Below are 27,344 nucleotides of genomic sequence, written 5' to 3'. Positions count from 1 at the left end.
AATTTGATAATTCAATGGTAACTAATGTTAAGATGAATGAATAGTGTACTATACATTAAATTACAACATTGAAACTGAGCTGGGGGACAGCATGTTGAGAAAGTTTAACATGCACAATAACACAAGTTTTATCCTCATTAAAGAATACATATACATATATGTGTACATACAAATTTATATATATACATATATATATATTAAGTTAACATTAACAGTATAGAGGCTCATCCTTGTGAAATACTAAACACATCACAAAATGCTTTTACATATATGCCTTGTGTTTGGGGTGTCTTAGTTAATATCTTCTGCATTTGTGCCATTAATTTCCTCAAACTAAATATAAGATTCCTGTCTGTGGTTACAACAGGACAGAGCGGAGTCTGTTACCTGGTCTGTAGTGCCATGGTTTATGTCTTCCCATCTCTCCAATCCCCTGAGGATGTAGAATTTTTTTGGTGGTGTGGGATAAGTCTCAAGTGGCTCCTAGGAATAGTTACCCTGCATTAGAAAAGAGAGTTGGGAAATAATTGTTTAATGCATTAATTAATTCAACTATTACAGAAACATCGTTTTGGCCAAGGTTCATCTGGACCATGATATGGTTGTTTCTGTGGCATTGCAGGAAATTGACTTCATTTAAAGCAACTAAATGCAGTTAGCTGCTGATCTGAAGTCACTTCAGCTTTGAGTCCTTGGATGAACAAATCATTTCTCTGCCAGGTTTCAATGATTTAGCCTGGTTATATGGGGGTAGGCAAAAGGAAGAAACTCCAGACACAAGCAGTGACCTGCTGCTATTCTGTCTTTGCATCTGTTCCTTAGAACCCTGAATGGCTGAGGTGTGGTCATCCCTGCTGCCTGTGCTCCACATTCATCAGGTTGATCTCTTATGGGAGTTGCTTCTGATCGTGATTAGGGCTGATCTATAGGATTTATCTCTCTCTAGAATGTGGATATCAGACATCTGCTACATGGTCTTTGTTCATCTCAGTGAGTTTCTTCTCACAAGACCAGCTGGACAACAAAACACTCACGGATTCTCATAGATATGATCCAGCAGTGGCTTATGCAACACAACACTCACGGATTCTCATAGCTATGATCCAGCAGTGGCTTATGATTTGCCTCAGGCTCCCCTATTGTTTTTAACATTTGCACACTGGATTTTTGGATTTTAATGGACCATAAAAAACTTCATAATAATTACTGTTTTTCACGCAATACATTTCTATCATATACCACATCAATCTCTTGCCAGATATTTGTCCCCAGTATCCAGTCATCTTTAAGTTCTTTGTCTCTCTGTCTCTCTGACTCTCTGTGTCTCTATGTATATAACTCTCTTTCCGTCACGATCTCCCCAATGCTTCTTATCTGTTCTTCTTGTTACCGATAGATGCTGATCCACTCTTACAACATCTCCCAAACTCTTACCCTCCCTACCATGTATTCATGGAAAGTATATGAAGACTGGGGTCTCTCCTATCATTCTGTCCACATGACACCTCCCCCCAATCAATGTGTACCCTTCCAACAAACTGCTTTCGCTTGCTGTAGGCAAACAAAATTGGACTATGAAATAGGCTTTAATTTGGCCACATGCTGTTGAATTGTCTCTTACTGGAGTAATCTATATTATAGCTTATTTCCATCTACCCCAGCAACAGCTACAGACCCTTAGATTTAAGAGATATGTATTTCATGATGTTTGCTATAGATTGTATTATTTTGATTTATTAGATAAAAAACATGTCAATGGAGGTGTTCACTGTCACAAGGTTGATCAAGGTATGTTGTATAATAAGGACATCCTGAAGCAACATAACTTTATTCCCAGCAGTCCTTTGAAAATCTGACAAAGAGCTTCCTTATAAGACGGTGAATGACAAAGGGACATTCAGAATGATTATTTCTGAGCCAGTCTCCAGGCTGATCTTCTCTGTCATGTCAGTACCAGGGCAGCTTCCTGCTCCTCCAGAGTTTCTGACACACTCAGGATGTGGTTGCAACACTGTGTCTCTCGCACAGTAATAGACTGCAGAGTCCTCAGATGTCAGGCTGCTGAGCTCCATGTAGGCTGTGCTGGAGGATTTGTCTGCAGTCAGTGTGGCCCTGCCCTGGAACTTTTGATTGTAGTCAGTATTACCAATTCCAGGATAAATTCTTCCAATCCACTGCAGGCCCTGTCCAGGAATCTGCTTCACCCAGTTAATATAGTAGCCAATGAAGGCATACCCTGAAGTCTTGCAGGAAAACTGTGTTGTGGCTCCTGTCTTTACAATCTCAGGCCCAGACTGCTGCAGCTGGACTTGGGAATGGACACCTTTAGAGAGAAAGGGAGATTGGATGTCATTGTCATCATCAGCCCCTGTTCTTTCTTCAGGTTAGGAACTGGGAATTCCTTACCTGTAATTATTGACAGGAGGAAGACAATGATCCAGCTCCACCCCATGATGAGGACCTGTGTTCTAAGTGATTATGGAGAGGACAATGATCATATGTTGTTGATGGTGTGAACATCTTTGTATATACCACCATAGATTTAGGTAATTTGCATATTCATGAGCACTGTATTTCTTAGATAAGGTCCCAGTCCAGCTAGAGAAAGAGGTGGAGGCGACCTGGGTTGCACAGCTGGATGCTGAGGGCCAAGTCCGCATCATCTCTGAGGAAATGGATAATTTACTCCTCCCTGGATCCAAGTGCACAAGCTGAGGATGTAACATCAGTACATTGGTACTGTAAATTAGTGACTCAATTGTGGTAGAAACACACTCACATTGATATTGACAAGGGAATGTGTGGAACAAGCTCTCTCATTTAAAATTCCTGCTCTATGAATCTTGCGTATAGTGTGTTCATTCCCTCAGTACTTGATCACACGTTCTGAGAAAGTCTTCAGGTAACTATTCCCTGTCCTTACACCCCAAGTTAGTTTCCTGCCACTTCAATGTTTCTGACACATCTCAGATGTCAGAACACAGCTGAAGTGTTGATGAACAATAATAGATGGCAGAGACCTCAGAGGTCAGCCTGCTGAGCTCCATGTAGACTGTGTTGAACATTGTGATTGCAGTCAGTGTGTCTCTTTCAATTCCCTCTAGTCCTCATCTGATTTCCGTCCTACTGATTAATGGCCCCATTGTTCTCGAAAATGTCCTTACACTTTTTTTGTAGGGGAAGCTGTAGACAGCCCGACCCACAGCCTGTCCCAAATGGGGTGTAGGTTTCCAATATCCTGCTCCTGACAACCAGATATAGTGGGAAATTACCAATATGGAGTCAGGAAGAAATATAAGGGTATTTAATAGGGAAAAGCCTTACTTGCAGAGCAACCTAGCCAGCCGGCATGGCAGCAGTCTATACAGCAAGTACAAAAGTCATACCAAAAGAAAAAACACAGTCCCATGCAAGTATTGCTCTATGTCACCCTGACCACGCCCTCGCAAGCATGGTCAGGCACACCTGTAGCCAGCCCCTAAGTAGGCCTGGCTACAGCTTCCCCTACACTTTTTTATGTTTTCTTTATTAGTTCAAATGAGGAACAAGCTTGCTTCACAGGTCAATCACTTCTCCCTCTCCCTCCCCTCCCCCTTCCCCTCCCCATCACTCCCACACCATCCACCCTTCAATCCCCAGGCAGGGTAGGGGGCTCCCCAAAGTCCACCACATCATCCAGGTCTGGGCCTAATCCTTCCCCCATGTGTCCAAGCTGAGAGAGCATCTCTTCACGTGGGATGGGCTCTCAAAGTCACTTATTACACCAGGGAAAAATACTGATCCACTACCAGTGGCCCCCTAGAGTTCCGAGGCCTCCTAATTGACATCCATGTTCAGGGTCTGGATCAGTCCTGGACTGGCCTCCCAGACAGCAGTCTGGGGTCCATGTGCTCCCCCTTGTACAGGCCAGATATTTCTGTGGGTTTCAACAGCCTGGTACCAAACCCTTTGATCTTCATTCCTCCTTCTCTGCAAAAAGTTCCAGAGATCAATCAGTGTACATCTGTGGTGTCTGCCTATGCTTCCATTGGCCACTGAATGAGAGCTCTAGGATGGCATAAAGGTAGTCATCATTCTCATTATAGGGGAAGGGCATTTAGGTTATCCTTTCTACCATTGCCTAGATTGTCAGTTAGTATCATCCTCGTCGATCTCTGGAAATCTCCCTAGTGCCAGATCTCTCCTTGAACCTGCTCTCCTCTATTCTTCTCCCAACTCAACATTTCTCTTTCTCCATTTATTCATCTCCTCTTCTCCTCCACTCATTCTGGCAGCTCCCTTTCCCCTACCCTCATGCTCCCAATTACCTCAGAAGTTCCTGCCCCTTCCCATTCTCTGGGGTCCATGCATTTTTCCCTTAGAGTACTTCTTGCTACCTACTTTCCTTGGTGAAGAGGATTGTAGGCTGGTAATCCTTTGCTCTATGTCTAAAATTCATATATGAGTGAGTACCTAACATGTTTGTCTTTTTTGACTGGGTTACCTCACTCAGGTTTCTTCTAGTTCCATCCATTTGCATGCGAATTTCAAGATTCCATTTTTTTTTCGGCTGGGTAGTACTCCATTGTATAAATGTACCACATTTTCTCTATCCATTCTTCAGTTGAGGGCATCTAGGTTCTGGCTATTACAAACAATGCTGCTATGAACATGGTTGAACATATGTCCTTGTTGTATGTATGTCATTATTTGGGTATGTACCCAGGAGAGGAATTGCTGGATCTTGAAGTAGACTGATTCCCATTTTTCTGAGTAACCACCATACTTATTTCCAAAGTGGTCTTACAATTTCACACTCCCACCAGCAATGGAGGAGTGTTCCTTTTTCTCCACATCCTCTCCAGCATAGATTGTCACTGGTGTTTTTGATTTTAACCATTCTGGCCAGTGTAAGATGGTATCTCAGAGCTGTTTTGAGTTGCATTTCTCTGATGGCCAAGGATTTTGAGCACTTTCTTAAGTTCCTTTCAGCCATTTCAGATTCCTCTGTTGAGAATTCTCTATTCAGTTCTGCAGCTTACTTTTTAATTTCATTGTTTGGTGCTTTGGTGGCTAGCTTCTTCAGTTCATTGTATATTTTGGAAATCAGCCCTCTGTCAGATGTGGGGTTGGTGAAGATCATTTCCCATTCTGTGGGCTGTCATTTTGTCTTACTGACTGTGTCCTTTGCCTTACAGAAGCTTCTCAATTTCTGGAGGTCCCATTTATTAATTGCAGATCCCAATGCCTGTGCCTCTGTTGTAAGGTTTAGGAAGCAGTCTCCTGAGCCAATTCGTTCAAAGGTATCTCCCACTTTCTCTTCTAGAAGATTCGGTGTGGCTGGATTTACGTTGAGATCTTTGATCCAGTTTTGTGCATGTTGACAGATATGGATCTCTCTGCAATCTTCTGCATGTCTGAATCCAGTTGTGCCAGCACCATTTGTTGAAGATGCTATCTATTCTCCATTGTATAGATTTAGCATCTTTGTCAAATATAAGGTTTCCTTACACATTTTAATCCTCTAATCAGAATGATAAATATAAAAGTTTGGATTGCTAGTAATGAACTTGTCAAGCGTCAGCCTTGTTGTGGTCTTTCCATCCTGGCCTGTTTAAATTCTTTTCTCACTGACCATAATCAGGAAACCATAGCTTGGTGAGAAAGTGCTGGTGATTTCAAGGTTTGTGTCAACTGGACTCATATGGTTGTTGAGGAAATATTTGCCCAAATAAAAGGAGAAATTTGGGAGATATTGAAAGTTAAACCAACAGACTCCTGGTGTCTATATTGTGCCTAAAATGGAGGTTCACTGTGGTTAGCATATGTCACTGGAAGCAATGTGGGCTGACCTCAACCTGGTGTTAGGGAACATTAAGGCAGTGGATCTCTTGGTCTTCATCGTCACACTGTGCTTTTCACTAACTCTGTTTGCCTTGATATCAGTAATCTCACATTCTATAGTCTCTTTGGTCACCAAAACTTCTTGACACATAGCTTCGTTCACTATAATAGTATTCAGAGAACACTCAGGCCTAGAAAAGTAGATTTTCTTTTCCTATTCCAGATTCCTGGAATCTGTTATTAACACTGAATCAGCACCAACCAACACTTTTCCCATTGATCCTTCTCTAACTCATCTGTAAACACTGCAGCTTTCCTACCTTCAGCTCAGTCAAAGAGTTCACAGCAGTGAGCATGCAGGCAACCTGAACAAGAAAACAGCAGCAGAAAGCAGAAAGCAGAAAACAGAGATAAGGACCCTGTTGCCAATGGAAAGGAGATAGAATAGAGACCTTAGATGACATTACCTGGCTTGTACACAATGGAAACTTAGAGTTTCCACAAGATGGGGAACAAGAAACCCCTGCAAAGGAATCATTGCATGGGATTGAGTTGCACTGTAATCTTTACAAGGATGCAAATTTCCAATACAATTATGTAAAACTGTGAATTACCTGTACCCTTCCAGAGCTTTAACAAATTGGACTTTGGAAACAGTAGACACCCTGTTTTCCCAACTTTCTGAGGTAGTCACATTCATTCATGGAAGATTTGGATTCTGTTTCCCAAGATGGGAAATAAATAGTAAGGTTTTCAGATCATTTAAATTTCCCCATGATTTCCATCTAAACCTATCATCACCAAGTCTTAAAATTAAAGACACTATGGAAAATCAAGGAGTTTTATTTTTGTTTTTATTCTGACAGCAGGTTGCAAACACATATCTTAGATTCTCCATGGCAAAATCATTGTATGCATAGTAAAATGGAAACAGTAGTAACTGTGATAGAATAGGACATGGCCAAGTGTCCCTAGAAGATTATTTGAACAGGAAGAAGAAACCATGTATTCTAAAATGTAATCAGACGTACACTTATTTACAGGGAAGTACATGGTGTCAAATGAGAACTGCCTGTCATCTGAGGGCCATCTAGTATTTCTGAGTAGCTCCAGCATTTCTTAAGGGCCTGTGTTGTTCCCAAGCTCCTGTGTAGGGAGGCTTGTGTGTGACTTCACACTGAAGTCTCCTCCTGTGCCTCTGGAACAGTAGGTCATGGCAGGAGGTTCATTTAAGAAAACTTGGTGATTGAGGTATCCCTACCAATACTGATGCTGGGGTTCAAGTCCTTATTGCAAATTCTGTCTCCAGTAGTCCAGTACCTTCTTTTTGACACAGTTAAAGAATAGTATTCATAAGTGTAAACACAGTTGGATTTCTTTAATTTGATGGTTTTAATTACAGTGCAAGTTTAAGTACTGTTTGGACAATATATCCCAGCATTGGGAGTGAGTGCCAACCTCACAAGACACTTTGTACCTCAGCTATGTGCAGTTCACCTCAGGAAATCCCTGCCCTGCCTTGTGGGGTGGGTCACACAGCTGCAGTGATGTGTGGACCCCACTCAGTCTGTGGCACATTCCTTAGGCATAGCCACAACTGCTTCCTGTCAATAATCTAGGAAGTGCTATGACATTCAGAAGTATCCAAGGATGGAAGTAATGGAGAACCCAACATAGAATTAATTTTTTAATGGTTAAACTACTGTAAGGCCATGGTAAGCTGTCTTTCAAAAACATGGTTTGATTTAAAAAAAACAAATTCCCAAACCAGAGAGATGGCTCAGCTGGTTTGGGTTAGATTCACAATCAAAAGTACAAGAAATACTACTGTGTATCTTGTCTTCAGAGGCAGAGTGAGGAACAAATAAACATAAACACGGCATTTCAGCAACAGAGAGAGAAAAGACTCACTGTGTTCTCTGTGCTTAGGGAGTGGGAAGAAAAATCAGAGCAAACCAGGTGTTTTTCATTCCCTGCTCTGAGTTCTTAGTGTTGTTAAGGGCTGAGCGCCCCCTGCTGGCCCAGAGCTCCTCTGCAGGGAGGTTTTTGTCTGGGCTCGTGCTGAAGTCCCCTCACTGTGTGTCTTGCACAGTAAAATGTGGCTGTGTCCTCAGTGGTCACAGAGTTTAGCTGCAGGAAGAACTGGTTCTTGAATGTGTCTCTGGTGATGGAGATGCGGCTCTTGAGGGATGGGTTGTAGTAGGTGCTACCATCATAACCTATGTACCCCATCCACTCCAGCTTCTTCCCTGGGAACTGCCTGATCCAGCTCCATTCGTAACCACTGCTGATGGAGAAACCAGTGACAGAGCAAGTGAGGGACAGCGACTGTGAGGGCTTCACCAGGCCAGGTCCTGACTCCTGAAGCTGGATCTGGGACAGGACACCTGCAGACAGGAAGAGTCAATTCTGTCAATCACATGTTGTCACATCCCATCATGGACACATGTATGAAATGGTCACACTCACCAGGAAGGGCCGTCACCAGGTACAGAAGACCCAACAGTCTCATCTTCTAGGCTACACCGCCTTTTCTTAGAGGTCAGCCTCCTGTGAGAGAGATGTGAGCTCCCACAGCCAAGGAGGGGATTTAACTTAGATCTAGAAGATGAGTTTGCATGTGGGGAGTCAGCCTTGTCTTTATAAAAGAGGAAGGTGGATACCACTCCATTTCCTTATTACAACTTGGCCCTCACTGTGTCTGACTTCCTACCATGTGAGTCTAGAATAAGAGAGCATGGGGACTACAGGGATCACAGGAAACACATACTGGCATAACCCCACCTCTGATCACTAGCACAATACCCCCACCAAATTCTTCTGCTCCTGTATTTTTGCATCTTACTCAACCAAAGTATTTCTTAACATTTTATGTATTATTCTTTTAAAAACATTATTAATTTATTTTTTACATCCAATATCATTGCCCCCTATAGTCTCTCCTCCTGTTTCCCCATCCCCTGCCACTTCCCACCTTCTCCTCTGAGAGGGTAAGGGATCCCCTAGGAGTCTACTGTCTTGCCCATCATCTCAGTGAGGCAGCACTAAGGCACCTGCCCATCCCCACACCCCTGTGTCTTTCCTGAGCAAAGCATCTCTACATAAAGAGAGCGGGGGCCCCACTAAGTTAGTTTGTGCATTAAAGTTCAATCTTAGACCCATTGCCAGTGGCCTCATAAGTTGTCCCAGTCACACCATCATCACCTATATTAAGGGGGGTCTAGATCCATCTTATGCAGATTCCCCATTTGTTAGACCAGGCTCATTGATCTCTCACTAGCTCAGGTCAAATGATTCTGGAGGTTTCCCCATCTTGGTCTTGACTCTTTTGTTCATATTATCACTCCCCACTCACTTCTATTGTACTCCAGGAGCTTGGACCAAAATTTAGTTGTTGATTTCTACATTTGCTTCCATCTGTTTCTGGAAGAGGGTTTGGCTTCAGAGGTTGTGGATTGTATGCTGAATATCTTTTGCTTTATGTCTTTTTTTTCCATTTATGAGTGAGTATATACTATACTTGTCTTTCTGGGTTTGGATTAGCTCACTCATGATGGGTTTTTTCCTAGTTCTTTGCATTTGCCTGAAAATTTTTGGATGTCATTATTTCTCAGCACTGAGAGTACTCCATTTTATTAATGTACCACATTTTCTTAATCCATTCTTCAGTTGAGAGGCATCTGGGTTGTTTCCAAGTCCTGGCTTTTAGTAATAATCCTCTATAACCATAGTTGCTGCTCCTGTATTTTTAAGGTCACTGATAATCTTCTTTGCACATTTGTGTTCCTGAGTTAGTGGTTTCTAATTAGGAAGACCACACTGCTCAATTTTTCCCCTTTTCCACACATGAGATAGGTTTCTGTCTTTCCCAGAAAGTCAGCACGCCGTCATGATCTTGTAGCACAGGATCCACACCTACTTCTCGCTCCCTCCAGACTGTGGAATGTAGAGGAAACACCTGCTGATAGAGTCAGCTGCATCCCACACTCCCTCCTCCTCCTCAACTCCCAAGTCCTCCCCATCCATATAAAACATTTAATGTCTTTTGTAAACAACAAGGTTTCTAGTGAATGAAACAGAATAAATCAAAATAAGATAAAACAAACTAAGTCATTGGACAGGACAAAACAAATCAAACAAAAAACTGAAGGAAATAGCCCAAGAAATGGCACAAGAAACAGGTATGGATGCAGAGATCACCTGATTTACATATTCAGGAATCCCATAAAAACATAATTAGAAGCTTTACTATATGAGGAGATGGAACTGTAGGTTAAAATAAGACATAGATATAAATGTATAAAATGTCAATAAAGCCCTGTGACATCATAATACAAGGAGCTCCCAAATGCATTAGGATTGGATCCTGATGACATCAGCTTATGGACCTGCACCTCATGGTCAGGGGTATTTGGTTTTCCTAGTTAGACTCCCTTAGAGAAATCTCATTTTTCATTTAAAAGATGTTATAATTGTTGATAAATTCTGGATTACATGTACTCTTCTTTCAGCTCTATAACTCCCTCTACTGTCAACACACACAAGTCCTAGTTTTCCACTGTGAGAAAAACTGTCTTCATGGTGAGGGAGAGAGCCTTTGAATGGGGTCATTTCTGCTTTTGTAGCATTTCCAGGAGAGTGACATAGATTCTAGGATCTAACTGATCTTGTGTCCTTCTGGAGTAGGGTTCTAACTGCCATAGGAGACGGTGTTCTGAGCCTTGTTTGTGGTTAACTCAGAGGAATAAATCTTGAGTAGATTGAGAGAACACACTTTCTCGCCCCTCTGCTCTTACTCCCCAGGCTCTGCACCACTAATTTATTTTGGTTTTTCCTTTTGCTCTCTCACAACAAACACATTTAGCAATGTTGTTGTTCATATGCACTTGATGTAATATTGGACTGTGTCCCTCTTTGTTAACTTTGACATAACATGGTCTCCAATTGGTGATCCTCACTCCCATGTAGGGGTTGCTCTTCAGTGTTTGTAGACAATTTATTCTGTCTCAGCAATCATGTAGAGGTCAGGAGATTTCACTAGGAATATTGTCAGACTGGGATGCATCATGGCAGCCATAATATGGAGTTCTGTGGAGGATCAAAGCTATGTCTGCCCTTCAGAAATCCAGTCTCTTCCCACAGAAGTCATCCCTGAAAACCTTGCATGGAACCAGCAAGTTCACATGTAACAGCAGCCCAACCTTCATAACAATATTAGCCTTTCTGTTGATAGTTCCTGGAATTCACAATAAAGGAACCCTCTTTCCTATATATCCTGACACTGATGTTTATATTAGACCAATGGAGTTCTTCATGATGGTGTTGAAACTTTACTTTGCACAGATTAGAGCAGGTGGTCTCTATACCTTGGAGGACAAGGAAATTCTGTCCACATTTACTTGGAGTAGGAGACACTTCCTAAGTATTCTGTGATCAGCTAGAAAAGGCCCAGAAAATAAGGAAGGATAAGGATGAACTTCAAGAAAAATTCCAGGAGGAAAATAAATACACTGTCAGGAAAACCGAGATTCCAACCAATTCTCCACCTGAGTGTGCTCATGTATGTGAGAGGAGCCAGGTCAGATGGAAAAAGAAACTGTTTTTGCTATTCACAGGGCCTTGTTTATACAACTTGTTGGCTCAGATCTGAGTTTTTTTTTAAGTGTTCAAAGGAGATAATCTCACTTTGTTGTTGTTGTTATTTTGATGAAAATATTTAGATTGTAGCCATGCTACCAATGGCAGAATTACTTCTCTTCTTGGAATTCAGCCTTTGCATAACCAGAATGTGTGTTCTATATAAAAACAAAACAAAACCAAAAAAGCATATGTAGACAGAACTGATTGGATTCAGACATGTCAAAGTTATAACACAGGGAAAACCCAATAGAGGTCCTCAGTTGCCCTTCTACTCCTAAGAACAAAACTGTGTGTTGTGGTCTCGGTCTCACGCACTTTACACTGGTGTACATTCTATGTCAGTCACTGTCAACCTAGAACTTGTGACAAAGACAATCCAATTACAGGGAGCAGAGAATGAGCACCCAGTGCTCTCAATGACATGAACAGGCCTCCTAGTTCCCAGCCTGGAATCACACTGCTCTGCCCCCAGTGTTATCTAAGCAGGAGTCCACTTTGTTGTCAGTGAAGAAATTCCACACCCTGAGGACTCCACAGCATGACAGTCAGCTCTAACTGTGACTCTAAATTAGTAAGAATTTTTATTACTAATAACAAAATCTATTCAGGGTTAGACAGATATATAAAGAAAAACATGAGTTAGATTCATTAAGAAAGTTAACGTGACTCCCCACAAATCTTGGGGAACAACATCCCAACGAAGTATTTGAAGTGGAGCCACATATATCTAATTGAATTTTGAAGGATTTTTCTGTTTTTCCTGATATTGTTGGTTTATAGTTTATTCACATCTAGTCCAGCATCATTTCCAGGCTCCTAGATATCTGATAAATATATATATATATATATATATATATATATATATATATATATATATAGTAATATTGTATGTATATATACATATGTACATATGAATGATATTTTGGCAGCAGAATTTGCTCAGGAGATCTTGTCCCTTTCCATTTCTCAGGAGGACCATGTATGTCTCTCTTAGAGTCCTCCTTGATACCTAGCTTTTCTGGCGGTGTGAATTGTGGGCTGGTAATCCTTTGCTCTATGTCTAAGAATCATATATGAGTGAGTACATAACCTGCTTGTCTTTTAGTGAAAGACCCCCGAAGAGGTACTTTCATAGAAGGAGACCCGCACCCAGGAATCAGCGAAACCACGAACTTTGGATGCAAAAGCAAGAGGCTTTATTAGTAGCACGGGTACCCGGGGACTTAGCTTCTGTTCGGCCAAGCCCAGAGCCCCGGAAGGGGGGTCCTTTTATAGGGGAAAAAGGCATAGTACAGAAGCGAAAAGCATCAAATCAGCATTTTCTCAAGGTCTAATAGTCAGGCGAAACGGCCTTTATCTTCTGCCGCGTCCAGATGGCTGACCTTGGGATGGAGCGATCCGGAACGATCTGGCGGGGGCCGGCCTTGCACGGCGGGGAAGTGGGAGCCGGCAGCTGTGGGGATCAAGGGTCGGGGAGTGCAGGGGAGGGGAGGATGTATTCGCGCACGCCCCGCCAGCTGCCGACCAGAGGAGGAGGCAAACTTAAAAGAAAAAGCTAAGGCCCGGGGGGGGGGGTCTTTCATCCCCCATTTCTCTTGTAACTGAATGGAATCTTTCATTCAGAGGTCTCTGGATATTCTGGATCTATCTGCTTTAGCTGGTGGTATTGTTGAGTTAAGACTAAGGTTTGTATGGCAGATAATCGTTCTCTGATGAATTGAGTTATCTTGTTCAGAATGCAGGGACCAAGTATAAGGATTAAAAATAGAATAATCAGAGGTCCCATGAGAGTAGATACAAGAGTAGTGAACCAGGGAGACTTAGCAAACCATCTTTCAAACCATCCCTGTTGGGACTCAAATAACTGTCGTCTCTGGTTAAGTCTTTCTCTAAGCTTGGTCATGCTGTCTCTAACTATTCCTGTGTGGTCTGCATAAAAGCAGCATTCTTCCTTGAGGGCAGCACATAGCCCCCCTTCCTGTAAAAATAATAAATCTAACCCTCGTCTGTTCTGCAGGACTACCTCCGAGAGTGATGTTAAGGATTTCTCCAGTGCACTGACTGACTCTTCTAGGACCTGGATATCCGTGTGCATGGCTTGTTGTAGAAGCTTAAAATGATTAATTCCCTGTAAGGCAACTGTACGGTCCCTATGCCGGCTGCTATGCCCCCCACTGTTATCCCTCCTAATAATAGGGCCACGGTAAAGGATATTGGCTCCCTCTTATATCGGGTTGATTTCCCTAGTACGCTGTAAACATATTCAGGTTGGTGGTATGTGACTTTGGGCCAAAGTTCTATCAATATACAAAAGTCAATGGTGGTGTTGAGAACAGTGGTAGAGACACAGGGAGTCAACCCAGTACTGCAAGCCCAATAAGTTCCATAAGGGGCAACAAGGTATCGGCTGTCCTGAGATAATGGCTCTACTTGGTTACATAATTCTTGATGTGAGGGAGGAATCCTGCCTATGCATAGCCCCTTTCCTGAGACCTCAGATATTGTGAGCTTGTGCTGCATAGCAGCTCCACAACTGGTAGGTGCTGAGGTCTGGTTGGAGTAGTTGCCCAGTATTGCCACGCCTTCATAATATGGGGGCCGGGAAACTAGGCATAACCAGCATTCCTGAGTCTTGTTGGGGTCTGAAAAATTTAAGGCTTGGTAAACTCCTTGGATTAATTGTAATAATCTATCTCCGGTACCTGGAGGGTCTCTGGTTATCTCGATGTTTAGGGCGTCTGGGGTGGGGGAGAAGATGACAGCACCTGGTGTAGGAGTGATAGCTTTAGGAACGGTAGGGGGTTCAGGGACTTGGAATTGGGTTGGGGATCTCTGGTCCGCTATTACTGTGTTTGGCCCGACTGATTGTTGGCTTAGGGGAGTAATTTGTCTGTACAGGGAGAATAAGGTCACTGGATCTTTCCCTGCTCGGTACAGCCTGAGTCCCCAGACCTTAGGACTATCCCAAGTAGTCCTTTTTCCAGCATCTGTGAACCTTAGGATGAGAGGGTTGCATTTTCTTCCGGGGGTGGCGCCTTGAAAACCTCCCCCTCCGGCACTATCATAACAGGGTCCGCAGGCTCTTTGCCCACATCTCCATGGTCCTTTCCCTGCGTACCCTGGGATCTCCCTCCGTTTGAGAGTGATGAAATCCCAAGAGGAAGAGGGTTTCCAGTAAGCCTCCCCTGTGGTTTCACATCCCCATCTTGCACAGTACCCTTCCTGTGGCCCCCCGCAGCCATGAGTTGGTTTATGGCCGGGGCAAACATAAAAATCCTTGCTTCTTGTTCCTATCCTTCCCCCAGGGTGGTGGCATCCGTACCCTGGGAATGGTTCCTGGTCAGAGGGATCCCAATCAGACCCTACTAAGTCACATAGGTCGACATAGAGAGGAGGGAACCCATCATGTAGAGTCCCTATATAAGTGCTGAGGTTGGCTATTTCCCCGGTCCCTAGATTGGCTATTTTCCAGGTGATATTATAAACCCTGTGGGGGTTAGTTGCTACATGGGGGGTAAACAGACAACCAATCAACAGGAGGGTGTACGAGAGAGTCTTATCTTTAAAGGATTTTGAGTGCGGTGTGCGGTCCATTCTGATGCAGTGGCTGAATCGGTGGGTCGGGCTGGCTTTACATGTGAAGCATGTATCCAAGCTGCAATGCCGTCTACCTTGAGTGCGGTGGGAGTGGTAAGCAAAACGATGTAGGGTCCCTTCCAGCGGGGTTCAAGGTTCTTGGCCTGGTGACGCCGGACCCAAACGGTGTCCCCGATCTGGTAGGAATGGGGGATGGTGGGATGGTCCCTCTGGTCTTTATAAGCTTGAGCAAGGGGTTTCCAGACCTCCCGTTGTACTAGTTGGAGGGCCTGTAAATGAGCTTGGAGAGAAGGGGAGTTAGCAAAATCTGAGACATCTTGATCAAGAAAGTTAATGATAGGAGTAGGTACTCCATGCAGGATCTCAAAGGGTGTGAGCCCATGTGGTCCAGGGGTATTACGAGCGCGGTAGAGTGCTAGGGGGAGTAGGAGGACCCAGTCTCTAGTGCCAGTTGCAAGCGACAATTTTGTTAAAGTCTCCTTGACTTTAACAAAACAATAGAACAACTATATGAATATAAACACTGTGGTTCTGCTTCAACAATGATTAAAACACATTTTGATGACCTGTATTTAACATTTAGCTCCTCCAGGTCGGACCTTCCCCAACTACAATAAAGACCTGCTCTTCTGTGACCTCCCTAAAACACCCGATGGGACTATTTCCTTCCAGCCACCCTTCTGTACTCTGGATCCCCAAGCATTTGCTTTCCTTTCACCACCAACTGAGTCCAATGTTACACACACACACACACACACACAGAGAGAGAGAGAGAGAGAGAGAGAGAGAGAGAGAGAGAGAGAGAGAGAGAGCAGAGAGACAGGAAACGTATTATGTACAGATGAAGAAGTCATGAATTTGAGACTGAGCATGAGTTGGACACAAGAAGAATTTGAGTGGGGATATTGACTGCCACAGTACTAAGATTGAGAAATTCTCAAAAAAATACTTAAAATTTTAAAAGCAACAAGGGAATCTCCCCTCATGCACAGCTCCATTGTGAGTGGCTTTCCTTCAGTGCTATCACTCAATGGGAAGCCTTGGTATCCAGGCCTGGGCTCCTCAGCAGGTTCTGCGGGGTTAGGACTGTGCTGGTTTTCAAGAGCAAAGGGAGGCCTTGTTTTCATTTCCAGCTCTTTATAAGGAGGTTTGTGTTGGGAGTATTAGAAATTTAAATGCCTAGACCAAATGAAAGAGACAAAAACAAGTAACAGGGAAAAATTAAAAATATTATCAATATTTATTTCTGATATAATTTGGTCTGATTTATTTTTAATCAATTGAATTTTCACAATAGACAACACCCTCTATTTTTAGGTGTACAAAGGCCATTACAATACAAATTTGATAATTTTAGAAGAATTAGTAAAGTTTTATACATGATGAGTCTATATATTAAATTGAAGAAATTGTTTTAAAGGATGTTGCTTACTGTTAATTCCTGTAAAAGTCTGGTGCGTGAAACCCAGTATTGAAGAACAATGATATATAAATTCTATACACTATTATTTTTCTGGGAGTAACTTTTAATTTTGAAATTTAACTCTCTCTTTGTATTAATTATTAGTCTGGTGAGGACTGTGTTTCAATTAGCATTTCTGAACATCAGGTCAATAGTTATAAACATTTTCAAACTAATGAAGGAACAATGTGTGCCTCTGCAACACAACAGAGAAAAATCATGAGTGCTCACTCATGGAACCTGCTCTGGTGTCCATCCATCCCTCCAGACCTGTCCCCTCCCCACCATGACCTCTGTCCTGATTGGGTGAGACTCAGCATGAAGAACCTTGAGATTGCCTCTCCATGAGACAAGAATGTCCAGTCCTAGTTTCCAATTGAGGATTTCATTTTTTATGAGATGTACTGTCTACATGTTGATTGAGTCTTTGAATTGTGTCATTTGCTTCTTTGCAGCATTCCCAGGAGAGTGACATACACACTAGGAAATAACTGACCTTGTATCTTTCTAGGGGAGGGTTCTAACTGCCATTGGAGATGGTCTCCTGGGCCTTATGTGTGGTTTACTGAGAGGAATAAACTCTGAGTAGAGTCAGGAAACACCTTTGCTGGCCCCTCTGCACTTACTCCCCAGGCTCTACATAACTGATTTATTTTGGTTTTTCTTTTTGATGTCTCATGGTAAAAATACTTATCAATGTTATTGATCATGTGGACTTGATTTTATTGTAAATCATAATGATATTTCAGACTGTGTTCCTGTGTGTTTTCTTCAATAGAACAATGTCTCAAATTGATTAATCTCACTCCTATGTATGGATTGCTCTGAAATGTTTGTATACAGATTTATACTCTCTCAGCAATTTTGTACAGGTCAGGAAGGTTGTCCTAGTAATCTCTTGTGACTGTGACGGACCATGGCAGTCCTAAGATGGAGTTCTGTGGAGAATGGAAGCTTTGTCTATTCTTGAGAATTCCAGGCTGTCCACACAGAAGTCAGCCCCATGCACCTTGCATGAGTCCAGCTAGTCCAATCTAACAACAACTCAGCATTCATATTACTTTTAATCTTTCTGTTGATAGTTCCCCAGCATTCACAGATAAGGGAACCCTTTTTGCTGACTCTGTTGCTTATGTCTAAGCAAGAGTTCATGACGGTGTTCAACCTTTATGCTGCAAATAAGGGATTGGCAGGACAGTGGGCCTTGGAGGACAAGAAATTTCTTTAATAAAAACAGTAGCCTTGCTGTCAATGGCAGAATTATTTTTCCTGATATTCAGCCTTTGTAGAGCCAAGGAATGTGTGTTCTCCTAATTAAAACAGAAGAAAAACAATAAATCCTACATAGACAGAATTGCTTAGATACAGATATGTGAAAGTAATAACAGAGTCAAAAGTCAGTAGAGGTCATTAGTGGCCCTTGACATCTCGATAAAAAAATCTACTCAGTCTCTGTCTCTGTCTCTGTGTGTGTGTGGTGTGTGTGTGTGTGTGTGTGTGTGTGTGTGTGTGTGTGTGTGTGTGTGTGTGTGTGTGTGTGTGTGTGTGTGGGTGGTGGCGGGATAATCCTGTGACATACACTGATGTCCAGTTAATGTCAGTCAGTGTCACCCTAAAATGTGTTGCAAAGACAATCCAATTTCAGGAAACAGGGCAGTGATCACCCAGGGCTCCTGATGACATCAATGTCTTTTACATTATCAGTTTAGGATCCCCATGATCTGGCCCAGTGTTAGTGATCAGGAGCCCAGAATGCTGAGAGAGTAACAGACTCTATACCAGAGGACTCCACAGTGTGACATTCGGGCCATCTTCATCTCTCAATTGAGAAGAAATGTGATTACTACTAACAAAGCAATCCAGGATCAGACCTCCCAATAAATGATCACATAGAATTGTAATTAATGGAAAGGTAAAGACACTCCCCACAATCTATGGAGACATCTTCCACCAAAGTATTTTGTGTGCTCTTACATCACTGAATTTTGAAAAGTGTTTTTGTTTGTTCTGATATTGTTGATTTTTATTTTCCTAGCCAAATTCATATTATAGTATATTCCCAATAATATCCTAGTGTCTTAGATTTAAGGTCACACACACACACACACACACACACACACACACACACACACACACACACACATTATAATGTATGGTCACAGTTTCTTATTCTCTGTTTCATTAAAGCAGAAGCATGTCAATGTAGGTGTTCCCCGATAAAAATCTCCTCAAGATCTGGTTACTGAATGAAAACCAATAAGGACCACTTCATTATCAGATATTATTTGGAAAAAATGACAAACACTATGTAAGACTGTTAGAAGTAGGGTAAAAATGGGACACACAGAATAATTATTTCTGTGTAAGTATCCAGGCTGATCTCATCTGTCTTCCCAGCTTCCTGCTCCTCCATGGTTTCTGACACACTCAGGATGTGGTTGAAACACTGTGTCTTGCACAGTAATAGACTGCAGAGTCCTCAGATGTCAGGCTGCTGAGTTCCATGTAGGCTGTGCTTGAGGATTTGTCTACAGTAAGTAGGGCCTTGCCCTTGAATTTCTGATTGTAGTCAGTATTACCCTAAGAAGGATTAATACATCCAATCCACTCCAGGCCCTGTCCAGGCTTCTGTTTCACCCAGCTCATAAGATAGCTAGTGAAGGTGTGGCCAGAAGTCTTGCAGGACAACTTCACTGAGGACCCAGGCTTCACCAGCTCAGCCCAAGACTGCTGTAGCTGGACCTGGGAGTGGACACCTGTGGGGACAAAGGCAGAGTGGATGTCACTGTCACCTGACTGCATGGCCCCTCCTCATGACTGGTTCTTGGAGCCCTTACCTGTAGCTGCTGTCACCAGGAAGAGGATGATCCAGCTCCATCCCATGGTGAGGACCTGTGATCTCAGTGACTGTGGAGAGGACACTGATCATATGTTGTTGGTGGTGTGGACATCCCTGTATTTACCACCATAGCCTCATGTGATTTGCATATTCATGAGCAGGGTACTTCTTAGATAAGGACCTAGTCCATGTTGAGAAGAAGGAGGTAGAGGACACCTGGATCAGTCAGCAGGATGCTGAGTTCCAAATTGTCATCCTGTCAGAGGAAGTAGTGATTCCTGAGACCTTTGCAGACCCTGTGGATATAACATCATGGCCTAATCTCTCCATTTACAATTAGAATACCAACCAAGTCATTAGGTCCTTTTCCTGACAAAATTGATTTACATGTGATGGTTTTAATGAGGATAAAACTAATACTCCTAAATTTGCAATCTCATTTCACATATAATAAGCTATTAATGTTTTCTTTTTCAGCATGCTGGATGTGTGTGTTTCTTGTGGGTTATTTTGTTCTTTAAATACCTTCCTTTTGTTTATTTGTTTGCTTCCTATAGTGATAAAGAAATGTGGAGTTAAAAGGTTGGTCCTTATATAGGAATAACATAATTGTCCTATGTTGAACCAGTTTAGTCAAGATAGTACTTGTTACTAGCCAGAACATCAATCACAAAGAGAAAATGATGTTCATCCATTGTTGAAAATTGAAAACAATTTGCCACTTCTGATGACATGAATGTATGTTATATATATATATATATATATATATATATATAATAAAAAGAGACAGAGATTACAAAAGAAATTAGAACCAATAAACAAAGAAAAATGGTGTGAAATACCATAGGCATTATAAATCAATGTTAGATGTTTTAAAATAATAACAAAAGAAAAAATAAAGACATACATACACAATGCCTCCCCACACTCCACTCCCAAACTCATATCCCCCTTTTTCCTAATATCTATTTACACACACATGTGCACACACACACAATTATGCATAAATATATACATCCAACCTGCTCAGTTTGTTTATTCTTTAATGTAGGTGATTTCAGGGCTGACCACTGCACATTGAAAGTTTGAAAATATTCACACAGTATGAATATGACCATGAGCCCATATAAACTTATGTAGGTAACTGAGTTGCAAGAAAACAATAATATTTTAAAAATAGAAAACACCTGATAGCCCTTTTCAAATAATGCTTCTGTAAGTTCAGAGATATATAAAGAAATCCTGCATTTTGAATTTTTTGGATTCACAGATTAATTACACATTGGAATGTTCATCACATAACTTAATATAACTTGTCTGAAATAAGAGATAACAAGGCTGATACACACATAAGACACTTCATTGGTTTGTCTGTAGACGAGTGTGGTGAGACTGGTGTGCACTCTTCACCAAACAAAACACAGCTTCACCATAAGTTCTCCCTGTCAGCCAATAGGCTACATGTGAGAGACAGGGCTGTGTGTACATGAGAGGTCTACACCAACATCTGCAACTATGGCAGGATCATTCCTAGGAGTCAAGATAAGAAAAGGACTTCACTATGAAGCTGAGAGTGGTTTGTGGGGTGTGGGAATTGAGGAGTTAATGGGATGATTAGCTGATCATTATCATCAAAATATGTCATAAATGCATAAAATAACTAACGATACAATAAAATGATTAAGAAGAAATTAATCACTGTATTTGAGGAAGAAGTCATTGGCAAAGAAAGGATGGCATAGAGAATCTATGAGAATACTGTGATGTGGTCTTGAGATGATGAAAACTGTCCTGTGTGTGAAATTTAATGTTCCTAAATAAGTTACACCAAGTGAAACAATCCAGGGACATGAAGACAAATGCTGCCTGACCTGAGTTACAGGGAGAATGAAAAGACAGAAATCCTGGTATGCAGAGCATTGTTCTGATTCCCAGAGGCTGAGGTGACAGTGGAAGGGAACAAAGTCAGAAAACACAGGGAATTAAAATTCCACAATTGTTTAATGATGTATATTTAGCATTTGAACCAGAAAGGATGACATGTGACAGCAAGTTAGCATCCCAGCCTTTTGTTTCTGTACCTTATTCATAACTTAAATATAAGGTAATGTTATTGATTTAGAAAATTGTGATTTGACAGCCTGTGACTTTCAAAACCAAACTTCAAAGACAAAAAAAAAACAAATTTCAAAGACTAGTGATAGTATAAAAATGCATTGTTAATGTCTACTCTACCCATGATTGTGTGTGAATAGGACACAAGAATATAATTACTGGATCCATTGTGTTGGTGTTTACACATGTGCATTTCTCATTTTTGAATTTGATTTAATCTAATTTTTGCTCCACACCTAAATTATAACAGATGCTCCACTACTTTCAGGTTTTTCTCTCACTTAAAATGCAAAACAGAAAAAACACAAATAAAATGAAAATTCAACACAGTCCCTGTTTTGTTCTCAAACCTTTCCTCTGAAGTGTGGTTGATATCACCCGTGTCTCTCTAATTTGGAAAACTGACTTCCACCCAGCAGTTTTCAATTGTGAATGGCTTCATTTCTAAGAGTGGTTCTTAGTGCCCAATGACACCCCTCCATGCTTGGATTTCACCTGGTGTGTGTAAGTAGAGCTCTTAATTGGCCTAAAATGTAAAAACCTGGAGTCAGATATAGAGGAAAAGGCTGAAAGATCAGAGAGAAGGAGCAAACCAAAGATACCCTTACATCATTAGCTTCCCAGCAGAAATGAGAGCAAGTTACAGTTTCTTCCTACTTATATCCTCTGCCTGCCAAGACATCTCACCTTCTGTCTGTCTGCACAGACCTCCAGACCTCTAGGGTTAGCTAGTGGTAAGCTCCATCCTCTGATCTCCAGACAAGCTTTATTTGTACAAGCAAGAAATAAGCACAGGCTTGAGCTTCTCTGTGTCTTGTTCACAGTGCCAGAGTTCATATGCACATCTGCTAAATTGTGTCCTAGAAACAGTTTCCATGATGCTGCCCATACCTTGTGGTTCTTGCAATCATTCCAGCCACTCTTCTTCATATTTACTGAGCACTGACTGGAGGGTTGTGACAAAGACATCACATTTAGGAATGAGCATGCCAAAAGCTCTCCCTCTCTAAAGGTCATCAAGATGTAGATTTAATGTTGCTCTTCTTAAACACAGCAAGTGTGAAGCAGAACATTGGGGCAGCAGACTGGTCTCTGTTACCAAATGCAGAGCCATTCCTGTCCCTGAGATATGACCTCATCATAAAATACCACCTTCAGCTTTCACTAAGTGGATTCTTGTGGATCTTTTTAGCATACAATGTGGAACATCACACCTGGTGGAAAACCACTTTTCATGGACAGGACGGGGTCTGCCCAACCTTCCTGGTCTCATGTAAATGAATCTGTCATTTCCTGCTCTCCCTGTCAGAAAGGTCTCCACATTCTCCAACATCCATGTTCCTTGTATGTTACTAACTGCCAATCCTGTATTCCTTTCAGTGACTGGGGCTGTGGTTGTTTGAGTTGGAAGGTCCCCCAATGTCTAGTATGTTGAATCCTTGGTCCTCTCATAAGGCACTCTTTGGGAAGTACAAGTAGGTGTGGTCTTGTTGGAGAATGTGAGTCAATGGGGGAAGTCTTAGAGGTTCTAGGAATTCATGGCGTTTTCACTGTGCCTCTCTGCTGCCTGCTTGTGGATCAAGACATGAGCCACCAACTGCTGCTCCAGCCACTCAGCCTTTGGTTTGCAAATCTTGGACTCGATTGTTGGAAACCATAATCCCAACTAAGTTCTTTCTTTCCTTACATGTTTCCTTCATCACAGTTGGTCTTGCTGTTTTATCACAGCTACAAAAAAGTTACTAAGACAAACTTTCTCATGTTTTTTGCACAGTGAGAGGAACTGCTCAGAGGACACAGCGGGAATTTCTGTGGCTCTTAGAGAAATGATCTGGCTCTGTCATTGCTAATGTGACACCTCCCAGACCCAAAGTGATCTCTGTTAGATTTACATAAAATGTCCAATTGTGTGTGAGAGATTTTCTAGGTGAGTAGATCTCACTTCTCATGAACATTATCATGTGATCAGATGCAGATGTTCAATGCCTTCCTGGTGGTGTGACCCCATATTCAGGTCAATTAGAAGACAATAAACCATCCTTGAAATCCCATCTCCACACAGACACTGAAATAACTTTCCTAAAGGACAAGTTTATATAAAACCCATGATGTGCAGAGATGAAATTCATGGAGAAATAAACTGAATTAGCTAAATGCACAGCTGGATCATGTGTGAACCTGATTTGCACCATTGTCAGGAGGGGCAAGGAGGTTTGAGCCTTGGGAGCATTAGTGCACCTGTAATGGGCCCCTTCTTACCCTTGATTTCCCCTTAAATATAAATGCTACTCTAATAAAGAAATCTGACTGAGGATCTGATTGAATCTTAGAAAAAAGACACAGGAACATCCATGTTTCTTAAATAACAGCAGAAACACAGGAGATATTTTGATGACAACATTAACCGACAGCACAAATATTTAAAGAGACTTTCTTGGGAACTAGAAGATGAAAGGAGGCTAAGCTGCTGAGAAGATTGCTCAGTTATGCCTTCATAGTCTGTGGGATGAACGTGTGTTCAGTGTGTGCTGTGCGCCCTCTGGTGACCGTGAGCGGCCTCACAGTGAGGTTTATGTCTGGGTTCACACTGAGATTCCCTCACTGTGTGTCTAGCACAGTAATAAGTGGCGGTGTCCTCAGACTTCACACTGTACATTTGCAGGTACAGAGTGTTCTTGGCATTGTCTCTGGAGATGGTGAACCGGCCCTTCACGGATGGTGCATAGTTTATGTAACTGCCATCTTTATTAATATATCCAACCCACTCCAGCCCCTTGCCGGGAGCCTGGCGGACCCAACCCATCCAGTAGCTACTGAAGGTGAATCCAGACTCTGCACAGGAGAGTTTCAGGGACCCGCCACGCTTCACCAGGCCACCCCCAGACTCCACCAGCTGCACCTCACACTGAACACCTGAAAACACAGAAAAATCCCGGTCAAGAAATCATCACACATGTCCATTGTCCCTCAGATTAATGTCCACTCACACAGTCAGCATCTACTGCTCTCCATAAATTACCTTTTAAAAGAGCAACAAGGAAAATGCAGCTCAGCCCCAACTCCATGCTGATCCCTGAGTGAAGTCTTGGGATCCACAGCTGAGCTCCTCTCTCTGAGCTGTAAGGTCAGGACTGGGCTGCTTTTCATGAGCAGAGAGAGGGCCCATTTGCATGTCTTCCTGCTTTATAGCAAGCTCTGTAGTGAGCCTGGAGGTGTCAGGTCCTGGGTTATTTGTGAATGTGCTGGAGGAATCACATCATGATGTTAATGTTGGGGAAATGTTATTAAATTATATCATTTTCAAATCATCTCCTATTATCCCTTTTTCTATAGAGACTCATTTTCATGTTCATTTCAACTTAATTCTCCACATCTGGGATTAGGAGAGCAGTGACATTGCTTTGCAGTGCTCATTATTTGTGAAGTCAGCACTACTGTGTGGACCTCATTCCTGGTGAACTTAAAACTCCTTCCATAGCTTTAATTTTGTTTGCAGCTGCTGCCAGAGTTGGGGAACTCCCTTTCTGTATGGAGGTCATGTGACATGCCTGAATTCCAGTGTTCAGCTAATCACATGCATGAGCCTTTTCCAGACAGTCTGTGTATTTCTTGTTTTATCATCTAATTCAGTTTTCCTTTGCTGCATGTTTACCTATTTGTCCCTAGAAATCGGGAATGACTGAGAAGCTGAACTTCAAGGGGAGCTGAGCTTTGACTTCTGTGTCTGCAGGTGGCCCCGTCAGAGGAGCAGCAGGGGGCAATTGAGGTTCAGCTGTCACCTCACCAGGATGTGAAGCCCCCGATGGATGAATCTCTGATTGGCAAAACCTGGAGTCCACAGACTCAAGAATGTCTTTTGCTTCTGTTGTTCCTTTTCATTTTTTTCTGCTGCCATCTTTCTCTGGTATCTTGAATGGTGTGAATGGGTGTGGGGAGACCCCCACTGCCTGTAATACAGTGTGTTCTCATGTGGAAACATTCCATTCTACTGGACATATCTACCTGTGCATTATTTTGAAGATGATTTCTTCTTAAGCTTTACTGTCTAATTGATAATAATAAACTTAGTTTAAATATTGGTTTGATAATGAAAAATAAATACAAGTAAGTGTCTAACAGCTAGGGCTTCTGAGTTTCACCTCCATGGCTACATAGACTGTAGTTCAGGTTAATGAATAAGGAAAACAATTGAGCCCCTGGAAGCCAGGCTGTCTCAAATTCTTTCAATCTTAATGTTGAAAGATGCATTCACAGGTTTTGGTGTGCATCATAGCTTCAACCAAGCCTGAAAATAACTGCAGGTTGAATTAGAAGATTTGATAATATCTTTGAGATGACATGTAACAGAAAATATGTAAACATCATTGCAGCGTCCACCCTTGACCAGCAAGAACAATGCAACACAGAGGAATCTTCTTCAACACAGTTTAATCAGGAACCTCTTTGCTTTACAGTGTAAATGGTGGTGGCCCCGGGTTGAGGAAGACGGGGCCTGATATATTCTACATCTACCAATCACCTAACCCTACCTGGTGCGCCAGGATAGGTTGTCTCCAAGCAGAATTAAGAGGATACATGACCTTTACCAGATTAGGAGTTGTTTACCACAGAGAGCGCTCGCCGTAGGGCTGGTGGAGGGCGGGAACCGGCACCATCTTTTGGGCGCGGTATATTGCAGCTCCCTACAGTATCTATCTGTTGTCAGATTTCAGTCATCTCTGTCTTAGGTTCAACCCCAGTGTCCCTATCTTACCCGTCAAAGAGTCACTGTGTCGCCCTCACAGGCTCTTGTCTTAGGTTGAAGGGAACACATGTATGCTTGTTCGCTCAGCAAGAGGGTAGGTGCCCGTCATTGAGCATGACTGATTCAGATACGCATCACTCACTCAGCAAGAGCGAGACAGACATCTATTTGTCTGTCAGCATGGATAGCCATGCTTGAGGGGACTGTCCTGCTTCCACAGCAGCAAAGGCCTGTACCAACATGGCAGCTTGGGATTTTTGTGACTTCCTGATCCTGCATGGGCACCACAGGCAAACAAAAATGGCTAACAGCATCATGGACAACATAACCCCTACTCCAGCCCATTCCTTAACTAAACTAAAGGCTTGCTTAAGGGTAGTTAAGTGGGTATTAACAGTGGGCAGGCTCAGGCGTGTAGCATTCACGGCAATAATCTGTTGTGTCAGGGTATCTGTCAGGTTCTCGAACTGTTGACTCCAATTTCCCTGAAGGTAGGCACTCAGCTGCCAACTCAGGTTGCTGTTCTCCGTGAAATTGTTGGCCATCCTTTAGGTGGTACACAAAGAAGAAAAGGAATGAATGCATCCTATGGAAGTTAAGGTTACTAAATCATCCACCTGTTCCTGCAACAGGTTCACTCTTTGGTTCACAGGCCATGGTTTAATTGGACTTCCATCTGTTTACAGAAGGAGGTAAAAGATTGAGATTGTCAGTCTTTAATTGCTGAGGTTTTCCCCAGGCAGCCCACCCCTCAAGGCAATGTCCAATTACATTGCGAGCCTTTTCCCCACTCATAGGGGTGGCATGGATGATGACTGAACAGGTATCCACAGACACATGGATATATTTAAGAGTTCCAAATCCTGAAAAATGAGTTACGTCCATTTGCCAGATCTTCAAGGGCAATAACCCTCTGGGATTGACCCCCAGGCTAGGGGGGTGCAAAAAGGTTATACACTGTTGACAATTCAATACTATCTGTCTAGCCTCTGTTCGAGATAGCTGAAACCTTTGCTGTAAAGTTTTTGCAGATACATGGAAATGTTTGTGAAATTGCTGTGCTCGCTCCATAGGGGAAGCGAGAAATACATATTCCCCTCTAGTACAGAGATCTACGATCTCAT

General features: G+C 42.4%; 1 pseudogene and 3 gene segments (V, D, J or C); all 4 read right to left on the bottom strand.

Annotated features, from left to right (window-relative positions):
- Positions 1-1,868: 1,868 nt before the first annotated feature.
- LOC103164411 lies at positions 1,869-2,452 on the bottom strand. The segment is given in 2 exon segments: positions 1,869-2,323; positions 2,407-2,452. Coding segments are annotated over 2 exon segments (501 nt in total).
- Positions 2,453-7,818: 5,366 nt separating this feature from the next.
- On the bottom strand, positions 7,819-8,335 carry LOC118238990. The segment is given in 2 exon segments: positions 7,819-8,210; positions 8,293-8,335. Coding segments are annotated over 2 exon segments (435 nt in total).
- Positions 8,336-18,949: 10,614 nt separating this feature from the next.
- LOC118237747 lies at positions 18,950-19,405 on the bottom strand (annotated as a pseudogene).
- A 4,589-nt stretch (positions 19,406-23,994) lies between these two features.
- On the bottom strand, positions 23,995-24,541 carry LOC113836158. The segment is given in 2 exon segments: positions 23,995-24,389; positions 24,496-24,541. Coding segments are annotated over 2 exon segments (441 nt in total).
- Between the last annotated feature and the right edge of the window lie 2,803 nt (positions 24,542-27,344).

This window comes from Cricetulus griseus, chromosome 5 (assembly GCF_003668045.3).
Source record: "Cricetulus griseus strain 17A/GY chromosome 5, alternate assembly CriGri-PICRH-1.0, whole genome shotgun sequence".
NCBI lineage: Eukaryota > Metazoa > Chordata > Mammalia > Rodentia > Cricetidae > Cricetulus > Cricetulus griseus.
This window is presented reverse-complemented; position numbering and strand designations above follow the sequence as displayed.